Genomic DNA, 11,825 nt, shown 5'->3' on the forward strand with positions numbered 1-11,825 from the left:
CACTGGCATGATGCAGATAAGAATATTAACAGAAAGTTGACGAATGTTTAGACAACATATACATTATGTAGTCTAAAACATCTGAAATGTGTATTATTTAGTTTAATTTTAACTTGTTTTGAATTTAATGATTTTAGAGGGCAACCGAAGCTGAAGTTGGCTTCCGATCCGATTCGGGAAACGATTAAAGGGCAAATCCACCTCATTTTCCATACACTGAAGCAACTTTACCTTGGTTAAATTTAAAAGCTACATTACTTTGACTATTCAAACCTAAGCTAGATTATTCTACACTAGCAGTAAAATATTTAAAACTGAGTTACAGATCAGTTAATGAACGCAATACTTTGTGATTTGACTTGGTTTCCCAAATCACAAAGTATTATAGATTTTAAACTATCAGCATATTAAAGATGCTCGAGATAGGAAAAAAAATAGATGGAATTGCTTTTTAGCAAATTTCTCAAGTTAGACACCAACTTAAGTTTTGTATGTGGAAAAACACTGTAAATTCCGAGCTTTCACAATAAGCACGTGAACGCCGTCCTGAGCTCTGATTGGCTCTGACTCGGAGCCAAACAGTCCAGCAGCAGAACACGCTTGCAACAAACAGTGAAGAAGAGACGCACAAAGAGTTAGCGCTACGACTAAAAACACTTTATTTTCGTTACATAGAGCTATGCAGAATGAATGCATGTTTTAATGTAATGATTAAACATAACTTGGCTCGTTTAATGTAACACAGAGCGGACTTTTTAACGGATGAACTGAACCTGCCTTTTTCTCCTTAGCTTAGCTGGTTAGCTTAGCTGATGTCAAACCTTTTTACGTCCGTGTTCACCCAGGAACGACGACACGCTGAAGCTGCGTAGAAGCTACAACTGACTTGGGTTTTGTTTTATAAATCAAACAGCGTGTGTTTGGGGGGGTCAACGGCTACAGCTTTTGAATAAAAAGCGTCATAAGTCACCCTGCGAAACTAGGAAGTCTGAATGAAATCTGCATTGAGCTTGTTCGAATTTTTGCACTTCGCGCGAGATTTGACACTTCGCCCGATGAGTTAAGTTTGTTTCTATGAAAGTTCACCAGAACAGGGTGCTTGAAACGGGATTTTCCGTGGAAATATCAGGCCGACCTGTCCACACTTTGACTCGTGTTCGTGGGGAATAAATTGGAGCCAACATGATTCCCGATAAAGCCCCGCAGGAGGACGTCTTCCACTGCTCCGAGGACCTAAAGAAGGAGTCCCACATCCCCAGCTTTGAGAAATACAAGGAGCTCTACACCCGCTCCATTGAGAATCCAGATGGTGAGTATTAATTTAAGCTACATAATATATGAATATTTAATGCGAAAAGTGATAAATCTTGTGAGAAGATGTAAAAGATAACACGGGTGTCGCAACCTGCAGGATTACATCTTCACACCCAGTAACGCATCCGCATTGCTCTGATACCACACAGGATCAGTGAAAGGTCGGAGTTTCTCCAGGAATTTCCCAGTTTTCACACTGAAACATTTCAGTGCAAACATTTCAGTTTACACTGAGTCAGAGAATGAAACCCAGAAACTTTTTCAGTACAAACACGGAGTTATTAATTTATACATAGAGCTTTACAACAGAATGTACTAAGCACATATTCACACAGAGGTAAACATAGAAATAATGCCAACAATATTATTATAATATCATATTTATAATATGATATTGGGATTCCCTTTGAATGAACTGAACCAACCTGTCTTATGTTAATAGTGATAATTAGACCTGTCACAATGACAAATTTTGCAGGACAATACATTGTCCCATTGTAATTAATGGGACAATATTGTGTTTTTTTTTTTAAGGTTTTGTTGGCTGTAGTGGCCTTTATTTGAAAGTAGTTTGACAGGAAAGAGGGTTATGAGAGAGGGGCAAATGTCACCAGGCTGGGAATCGAACCTGTGGCCACTGGCATGAGGACTGAGGCCTCAATACATGGGTTGTGCTTTGCCCCTGCGCCACCACAGCACCCCATGATAATATTGTTTTGAGTCCATTTTGAAGTGATACAATAATAATAGTGGCATAATAATGGAAGGAAACATTCTCAAAGATCAATAAACTTTAAATTCTAGTGAACATTTAACCTGGAGGACATTAAAAAAATCAAAAATAAATAAACCAAACAACAAATGAAATTAACTATGAAGTCTTCGTAAGCAAGACTGTCATTCAAGAAAATGGCTAATTAAGACCAAAACACCAAACTGAAGATTTTTATCATCCAGTTTGTGATAGAGAGAAAAGAGAAAAACAATAAATCATGCAAATTGAGATTATTGAGCTTGTTTGAATTTATCATAGGATTGATTTATTTCTCATTGTGACAGACTTTTATAGCCCTGTCACAATGAGACGATAAATTGTCCCAGAAATTATTGTGATAAACAATAATATTGTCATTCTGAGACGATTTTCAACTAATATACGGCAATAACAATAATGGCAGAGTTCAAAGACTGGAAAAACTTTGATTAGTAACATTTTACACTCTAAATGAAAAATGTTTAAATGGATAAAATAAACAAACAAATCAAAAATTTAAATGGGTTATAAAGTCCAGGTAATTGCATTTAAAAATTGCCTGTTTTCAATTCGACAGAGAAAACAGGCAGAAGTGTCAGGTAGTTCAAACTAACCACTTTTCTCTGGATGCCAAATCTTTGCAACATTTTTCAAAATGGCGACTTTTCAACGATAGCATAAAAAAAGAATATCTTTTTTAACGATTGTTGTTGATCTAATTTCTTATTGTGGCAGATTTACCTAGACTTCCATCCATTTCTTCCTGTGGTTTCTGCTGGTTCACATTTAAAGCCTGTTGAAAGATTTGTCATACAGTTACAGGCAGGTTTAGTATTTACTTTAAAACAGACAATAAATGGGATAGTCTTTGGCTAATTATTATGACTCATATCTCAACATCAGACCAAAGGAAATGTTGATGAATCGTTGAGATAATCAATCAACTGGTTTCATCATTTTGCAGAACATGATACATCCACTCTTCCTCTTGCAAACCCATTTTAAAGCCTCACATAAAGTTTGAAATATTGCACATATGCAGTTTCTGTTTTATTTTTTATTTTTACCCTGTTACTTCCTGGTTCAAGGCTCAGTGTGTCTTTATTGCCTCCACTAAAGGCCGTTTGATTGCACTAACCCATAAACATAAACGGTTTGGTAGTGATACACACTTTGCTCCTGTGTGCTGATGTACAAGGCAGATAACTGCAGGAGGAAATAAAAGTTTACAGACATTTTCTTCTGTATAATTACAGACATGCAACCTGTTGGGATTTTATCACAAACTTACAGCTTCAAGGAATCACTGATTTCTGCCCATTGCTGTTCAAATTACTGAATTAACCCAACTATAAAAGTCAGCTGCAGAAAACATTCTCAAAGATCAATAAACTTTAAATTCTAATAAACATTTAACTCTGCAACTGGAGGACATTTTAAATACCCACAGTAAATAAACAGAACAATAGAAACAAATAAATAAAGCACCAGACTGAAGACTTTTACCATCCAGCTTTTGGTAGGAAGAGAAAAACAGTAAATTACACTAAACATTGAGTCTGCTTTCTGTCATTTCATTATGATTTCATCCAGGTAATTTCATTTCCTGAGAAATTAATGATACATCCAACAGTCATGCTTTGTATTTTTGAAAAACACAAATATTTATATTTTTGCCAAAACTCCTGGATGTTGCGTATGAAGAGCAGGATGTCCATTAGTCTTATCCCATCAGGTTCTGAACTGAACCGGAATGATGTTAATAACTATGATACATTTTTCTGTATTTTAAATGTGAATTTCTTGAAAAACCCAGCGGTGCCTTTCTGCCCTGATTCTGTGCCGCAGAGTTCTGGGGTGCCATTGCTAAAGATTTCTTCTGGAAGACCAAACACACCGGTTGCTTCCTGGACTACAACTTCGACGTGACCAAAGGAGAAATCTTCGTTAAGTGCATGGAAGGAGCCACCACCAACATCTGCTACAACCTGCTGGACCGCAACGTCCACGAGAGGAAGCTCGGCGACAAGATCGCCTTCTTCTGGTCAGTGGAGGGACGCAAAACGGATCCCCATATAAGCGATTATATGATGTTATCAGTTACTCTGTCGCCTTTTTGTCAGATGCTTCTTTGGATGTCTACGTTTTACTTTCGCTTCAGTAGAAATACATAGAAGTACTGCTGCTCTTACTTCAGTTGAGTTTTTGGGTGTAGCTACCTGAACACATCAGCGGCTCCCTGATTGTCGCGCCTGACTTCAGTCTCATCTGCTGTTGAACGTGGACTGTTACATTTCTCATTTCATCCTTCCTGTTTGTGATGTTCCTCCTGTTTAACGTCAAATCTGTTGTATGGAACCCAAATAGAGCTGGAAAACCTGAAAATCAACTGATGGTTCAGTTTTTTGCTGAAGTGTGAAGGTTAAAGCCGAAATGGTCCCCAATTATTACATTTCTTGCTTCTTCTAAATTAAATGACACATCAAGACCAAATCAGATAATGATGCTTTTTTATTAGACGATAAGTTTAAAACTTGGTTTTTAGATTTGCAGATGAGAATCATATATATATTTTTTGCACTCAGTATGTTGGTTATTAGGATGCTTGTAAAGAAAACCAACAGCTCGACATCAGATTTCTTTGTCAGCCATTTCGGGGGAAAAAACTTAATCAAGGCTAACATTCATAGTCATTATGATTATTATGACCCATTATTGGTTTTTAATTCTGTAAGGAACGATAAATTAAACCAGTCAGATGTTTGTGAGTTTGTTTTTCCTGACTGTCTCTTTCTCCAGGGAAGGCAATGAACCTGGAGATGACTTGACCGTCACCTACAGAGAGCTGCTGCAGAAGGTCTGCCGGTTCGCTAATGTCCTAAAATCCCAGGGTAAGCCCCGTCTGCCCGCTAATCCACCAACTTTTAAACATCTGATCTGCCACTGAGCCTTCAGGGTCTTTTCACTCCTCACAGTCCAGCAGGCTCGGGTCGACTGGGGACCAAAATACAACATTTGTTAAATTTTTTGTGTCAAACCCTCTGGATCCTGTTTCCCTCCTGGCCTGTGGGGGCGCTGTGCCAAGAGATACAGAAGGAAATGACACAAAGATCTCTGAAGAAGACACTGAGCACAACTTCCTTCTTTACCAAGTGTTAACAAAAATGGAGTGGCGTCAGATTTTAATGGTTGGAGGATTTCTCTTTAGTCTTTGGTAAAAAACAAAACAAAAAAAAGAAAAGCCATTTCTCCTGCTAACCCATTTGTATTTACCCAGAATGCCCTGCACTGTAGTTCACTTCCTTCTTTTGGAGTTATCTTTGGCCTGCTTGGCATCCACATATGCTATCCGATCACCTTTCCAGCTCCCGACGTAATGGCATAGCAATGCAGGTTCTCAAAGATCAGTAAGCTGACATTTCTGACAAACTAGAAGTGGAAAACATTTTATATGTCCAAAATAAACAAAGAAACAGCAATTAAAATTGCTACTAAAGTCTCTGAAAAAGTGGCTGTTTGAGACCACAGAACCGGTCTGACCGAGACGGTTTCAGACCGGAGGATAAAGCCATGTATGACCCAGACACCAGCCGAACTGGACCGCTGTAACCAATGGAAAATCAGCTGCATTCGCCACCATTCAGCCCAAATGGGGCAGCAATGAGACGGTTTTAAGCCAAATATTGCAGAATCAAACACATTTACACAAAAATGTCAAAATAGCACCTTTAAGAACAAATTTATGCAGTTTGTCTTTAATCAAGACAAACATGAAAAATCTTTAATCTGGGCAGCAGGAGACGTGTAAATGAGGATTAAATTGGCCTCAGAGGAACCAGCTGCTTTACCGTTACAATCACTGAATTACACAAAGGTATCATTTTACAGTTTCTCTGTCTAAATGTTGTGTTTCCTGACCTCCGTTGTTTAACATAGCCAGTTTCTGTAAAGTCCCAGCGGATTTTGGCAGGAACCGACTTCTGTGGTTCTCTGGCTCCTTAGCGGTTGTTGCTACACCATCTGCAGAGAGCATGATGGTGAAATGTACTGAAATGTTTGCTTTCTCACAGATGATGAAAGCACCTGGTTTCAACACAGTAACAGATATTTTTAGCTACTGTTGGAAATAAACTGTTGCTGTTCAGAAAAGTCTCCTCTGACTTTCTGCTTCGAATCACCAAAATCCTGCAGTCGGTTCTGAAGGTTTGTAAGAGGGAGAGGCTGGGCAGTTCTGGCCCTTCGTTTCTCTCCATCCAACATGGCACTAGAGGATTCTGGGTAGAACAGATTTACAGACAAAGAAGGTCTTTTTTACAGTTAATAAAAAAAAGATATATTTTTGGACAGTTTTGGCTCAATTACTGCCATCTAAGTGTTGTTCTTTCAGCAAATGGGCTTTTCTTGTTTGAGTCTGTATACTCGATCGTCGATCACTAGAGGATCGATTAATCACGATTAATCGTTTCAACCTTTGTGTTCTTGTGTGCAGGAGTGAAGAAGGGCGACCGCGTCTCCATCTACATGCCCATGGTGGTCGAGCTGGTGGTGGCCATGTTGGCGTGCGCCCGCATCGGAGCCGTCCACTCCATCGTCGTGAGTTTACCAAACGTTCCTGCCACGTTCGGCTTCATTTGATTGAAGAACGCGTGCGTAAACCCACCGCTGCTCCCAGTTTGCAGGTTTCTCCGCCGAGTCTTTGTGCGAGCGGATCATCGACTCTCAGTGCTCGCTGCTCATCACTGCAGGTCAGTTTGAACCAGAACCGGCTAACAGGGAGCCGAGTTGCTGCTGAAGTGCTGATTCTGTAATCAAAGCCTAATCTGCCGGATTAGCCTGGGGTGAAAAACTTAATCCAGCTGGATGAAGCTCATTTATTCTTATGCTTTCATTCATACAAATGTTTTTTTCTTTCTCCCAATAAGTTTTTATAAAACAAAGAAATGACTGACGATAGGACACAGAAATATGCAGTCAGCTACTTTTTCAGGGTTTGTACGGGAGAATAAACCAACAACGTTCCCTTTTGCTAACCTGCCGACTTTTCAGACAAAAATAATTGGTGTCGGCTAAAATCTGAATCCGTTCATGCTTTTTAAAGTAATCGGCTGTGGAACTGCAGTCAGTGCAGAATAGCAGCCGAGCTAGCTGTCAGTTCGGTAGTGACTAAATACATTTACTCAGTTATTTCAGTAACTTTTTGGGAAAAAATATAGTTATTATCTAGTTTGTTTTTTTTTGCCTGATTTTGTTTTGTAATTATGTGAAATTTCCACTTAACTTTATATTTTGGTCCATCTGATGTAATTTTTAAATGTTAAATTATTGATAATTTGATCGGTTACTAGAATAGACTTTTATTTTTATTCTTACTTGGGTAAAGATATGTTAACGTAGTGCTGCTCTTGAGTGTAATTTTCAGGTCTTGGACTCTCCGTTGTGTGTGAGATGTTTGTGTTTCTGTACAAAGTCTCGGCTGGAGTTAAAGGTTTCTGGTCTGAACGGAGCGTAAACCTTCTGGCTCTTTGTGTTTCCATGTCAGACGGTTTCTACCGGGGAGACAAGCTGATCAACCTGAAGCTCTTAGCTGATGAAGCTCTGCAGAAATGTAGAGACAAGTAAGCTGTAAATCCCCTTATTCACACACACACACACACACACACACACACACACACACCAACACGCGTAGCTGAGGTGCATTAAGCTGCAGCTCTGCTGAACTATTAAAATTTATTTTGATATCTATTGATTATTCTGACAATTAATTGATTCATCTGCAAATTTTTCATTTAATACAATATTAGAAACACAAAAAACTGAATAAACATGTAATTAATTTTAAAATAAGAAAACAAACATTTTATTCCTGCATTTCTTTAGAGAACGATGGATTATCTGCAGCTAAAGATGAAAACCGTAAACAAATAAAACTTTTTTGTTTGGCAGAGCTCTGTTTAATGAACAGATTAATGATTTGATGTAAAAGGAGTTTATTATTAGATTTTTTTCTGCAGAATTTGAACCAGGTGAAGCTCAAACTGAGGATTTCTGGGCAGAACATATTTTTATTTTTACTGCAGGTTGGACTTAAAACAAAGTTCTCCTGAAAATACATACTGAAAATTAAATAAAATTAAATTTAAAGCATATTGTTTATCCCCAGGGTGATAATTGAAGGTAGGATAGAATGCAGGAAGAGTGCAAAAGTGAAAGTATATCAAAAGATTATATAAAACAATAAACCAACTGACAGAGAGCATGAAGGAACATTTAAAGCTCAGAATGACAGTAAAAGTGACGTATTAACAGTTACATGTCGGTCCTTCACTTTGGTGGACTTTTGCCCAAACAGCTTCTGGTCAGCAGCAGAAACTCTTTGAAAATACTTTAGTGTCTCTTCTTATTGCACAAATTAACCACGATCAGAAAACGGGTCAGATCCCAGACAACAAAACAGACCAAACAGTCCGTGTCTCTTCTGCAGGTGGAACTAAATCTGATAGTTTTCTGACGCCGTTGATGTGAGACCTGCGTCGTAGTTCTGCGTTAAAGCAGGACGTAAACAAACAGTGGCTGGAAATTATATTTATGGATTTATGAAAGAGTCGGAAGCTGCGTTTCCGTTACACGTGTTCAAAACGTAACTTTAAAAACACAATTTCCATTAAATAAGAAACTAAATTTAAATAACTTTGTTCTCAAGATAAATCATTAAAAACATTCATCATCCTCCAAACACTTCCTCTGGTCTGTTTTCCAGTGTTTCCATTGTAGTTTTGCAAAATACATTCATTTCAATACAACCAAGATTAAACTCAGACATTTTCTAGAAAAAAAAACTTAAAGATTTAATAAAAGTTGAAAACATTTTTTCTTAATTTCTGAAATTAATCTTAAAGATTTTTTTCTTCTGCCAAATTACCAACTTGTGAAGCTCAGAAATTACTTTGTTTTTCCAAGAAATTTTCCACAGTTAATCTCAAAATTTCTAAGATTAAGCTAAAAATATCTTTGTTTTTTTTCTAAGAAATTCCTGAAATTAATCTGAACATTTCTGAGTTTTTTTTTTATTTTTTATTTTTTTTGCAATTTTTCGACATTTTGAGTTTTTTTTTTTTAATTCTAGTTTTTTTTTGTGGAAATTTACCTCATTTTTTTTATATCTACCTAATATGACTCCAATACAACATGGATTACTTTGTGTTGTTCTACCACATAAAATCCTGATAAATGTCTTTATATTTTGAGTTTATTCTGTGAAAAGTCTAATTTAGCAGATTTTGATGCTGTTGCAAGGCGCTGTGTGCTCACAGTGAGAGGGTGAAGTGAACATTTTGTTTTTGGGTTTTGCAGAGGATTTCCACTGAAGACGTGCATAATGCTGAAGCACTTATCGAAGGAGCCGGAGGCGGCGGGACGTCAGTCTCCTCCCGCCAAGCGAGCGTGTCCAGATCTGGAGGTGAGGAAACGACGGATTGTTTATCCAAAACAAGCCGGGCTGCAGCAGAAAATGCAAACTTTATGGTCTTTTTTTTCCTTCTGCATTCGTCCTAAAAGCTTCTCAGTCTTCATCTGTCATGATTTGATTTGGTGTCCCTGGTTTTGATTATTTTTGTTGGTGGGTTTCCTTCCCCCATTAACCTCTCGTTCCTCCTGTTTGCCTTCCCCTCCCTCACTCCCATCCAGCAGGAGAAAAGGAAAGTAAAGAAAACGCGTCCCGTTCCAAAGGTATTTCCATCTCCACATCTAAAATCCTCCATGTCATCTCTTGGGGTTTCTTTTCTTTTGTAGCAACATCTCTGGGGTTTCAATCAAACGCTTCACTTTGTTTTCCAGGGATTTTCTCTCTTTAGCTTGAGATCAGATTGAAACGTTTCGAAACGTTTATCAGTTCATGCCAACAAATCAAAACATCGATTAAGTTTTTTCCACAATTCAGTTTAAAAGTAAAACAGAAATGTTACATTTTGGCCTGTAGTCATTAGCAACACTGCTGACTTGTCATTGGGGGCTGCATCCAATCAGGCCAATGGAAAGTTGAGTGGAGGGACAAACTGGATTCGAATTCGCATTCTTTATAGAGATATTAATCTGATGGATTAACAATCCATAGAACTGGCTACCGACCTGAACTGCCAAAAGTACCGGTACCTTCCATGATTAGTTGTAACAATTTTATTTGAGAAACTTTTATTTCAGATATAAAAACACTGTAGTAGAAATACTGCAGGCTAGTTAGTTTTTATAAATTTAAATAAAATACGTAGCCGTGTTGTTTACGCTTCAATGCATCCTGGGTAGATGATATGCTAGGTGCTAACAGCACTAGCTCTGCCCAGCCAGAACATAATTCCTGTGCAGTGAGCAACGTCTGAACCTTTCAGTTTGATCCAGAGCGAGAGGAGATGAAGATGAGGACGACCAAACGGAGGAAGAGGAGAAAGTCTGATGAAAAATCTGATGTTTGTTCTGCAGCTGCTTGGAAATGCTAACCTAGGAGAAGAGCATATGCTAATAAAAAGCTAGCTGTGAACTCAAGCTGCTTACGGTTAGCATTGGGATCAAAATCTTTTCCTAAATGTCAAAATGGTGTGTTACAAAAACTTACTAAGAACATGTAGCTACTTTTTTCTGGAGTTTTTCTTTCTTCGTCTGAAAAGCAGCTGGAGAGAAAAGTTTTCTCATCCCAGTTATTAAATTTGGCCCATTTAGGGGAATGAAACGAGTCCATAGAGCCAATAATTTAATCTTTCTTTGGCGTTTGACCTTTTAAAGTAATTTCAATAAAACGTGTTACTCAGCCTGGGCCATTAGCAGATTGAGGAAATCCCAGTAATGGCTGAGGCCTTAAGGTCGTCCTCCTGAGACGGACGTTTCTGGAGATTTCCTCCTTTAAGGAGCAGCGTTTCTGTTCTCCTCATTGATTTGTGGCTTTGCTACAAACTCACCAGAGTTTATGATGAAGCCATGAACTCTGCAGACGCCGAACTAGCCCACTTAAAGTAATGAGAAATGCAGCCTAAATCACTGGTGTGTCATGGTTGTTTTCATGTCATTTTTCCTCATTTTTGTTTCTGTGGCTGAGCTCTGATGTTCACTAACACAAACTAATGAGGTATTTGTAATTTCAGTCACTGATTCCCACTTATTGGATGCAAATATTAGTTGCTGATTTGTAAGTTTCACTTGTTTTCTTCCCATCCAGGGTTGTTTTTCCTCATTTCTGTGTCTTGTTTTCTGCTCCAGGTGCCCTGGAACCCAGACGTTGACTTGTGTTGGCACTCTCTGATGGGTGGAGCTGCAGACGAGTGCGAACCCGAGTGGTGCGAGTCTGAAGACCCGCTCTTCATTCTCTACACCAGCGGCTCCACCGGCAAACCCAAAGTAAAGGACACAAAACGGTCCCTCCATTAGTTTATCAAAATCAATACAACAGAACACAGAATTGATTTCTTCGTCTCATTTGACGTTTATAATAACTGAGTAGACGTAACATTAGTTGGGGTTCCTCATGTCTGAGGTCTTGGGACACTTTAATTAAATCTGCATGTGTCCAGCAGCTCAGATTTACTGATGTTTCTGCCCATATGTTGGGCATCCCTACACTGCAAAAACACAAAATCTTACCAAGGATTTTTGTCTAGTTTCTTGTGCAAATATGTTATTTTCAACTTTTTAAAAGCAACTTTTCAGAAAAATAAACTTTTTTAAAGTCAATTCTTGAAAATTGATTTTTTTTGAAGTGCTAGTTCCAGAGGAA

At 38.3% G+C, this 11,825-nt stretch overlaps 1 protein-coding gene across 3 annotated transcripts in view; it reads left to right on the forward strand.

Moving 5' to 3' along the window:
• Nucleotides 1–558: 558 nt before the first annotated feature.
• Nucleotides 559–11,825, forward strand: part of acss2 (acyl-CoA synthetase short chain family member 2) — an 18,266-nt gene continuing 6,999 nt past the window's right edge. Inside the window, exons 1-9 of one of the 3 annotated variants that reach the window (XM_007543885.2) lie at nucleotides 559–1,309; nucleotides 3,917–4,112; nucleotides 4,868–4,959; nucleotides 6,558–6,661; nucleotides 6,741–6,813; nucleotides 7,608–7,683; nucleotides 9,419–9,524; nucleotides 9,752–9,793; nucleotides 11,312–11,449. In XM_007543885.2, coding sequence (XP_007543947.1) covers nucleotides 1,183–1,309; nucleotides 3,917–4,112; nucleotides 4,868–4,959; nucleotides 6,558–6,661; nucleotides 6,741–6,813; nucleotides 7,608–7,683; nucleotides 9,419–9,524; nucleotides 9,752–9,793; nucleotides 11,312–11,449 — 954 coding nt within the window. In that variant the 5' untranslated portion in view covers nucleotides 559–1,182. The remainder of the gene's footprint in view (nucleotides 1,310–3,916; nucleotides 4,113–4,867; nucleotides 4,960–6,557; nucleotides 6,662–6,740; nucleotides 6,814–7,607; nucleotides 7,684–9,418; nucleotides 9,525–9,751; nucleotides 9,794–11,311; nucleotides 11,450–11,825) is intronic. The other 2 variants (XM_007543886.2, XM_007543887.2) reach the window with 2 other exon arrangements.

Source organism: Poecilia formosa, unplaced genomic scaffold (assembly GCF_000485575.1).
Source record: "Poecilia formosa unplaced genomic scaffold, Poecilia_formosa-5.1.2 Scaffold932, whole genome shotgun sequence".
NCBI classification, from domain to species: domain Eukaryota; kingdom Metazoa; phylum Chordata; class Actinopteri; order Cyprinodontiformes; family Poeciliidae; genus Poecilia; species Poecilia formosa.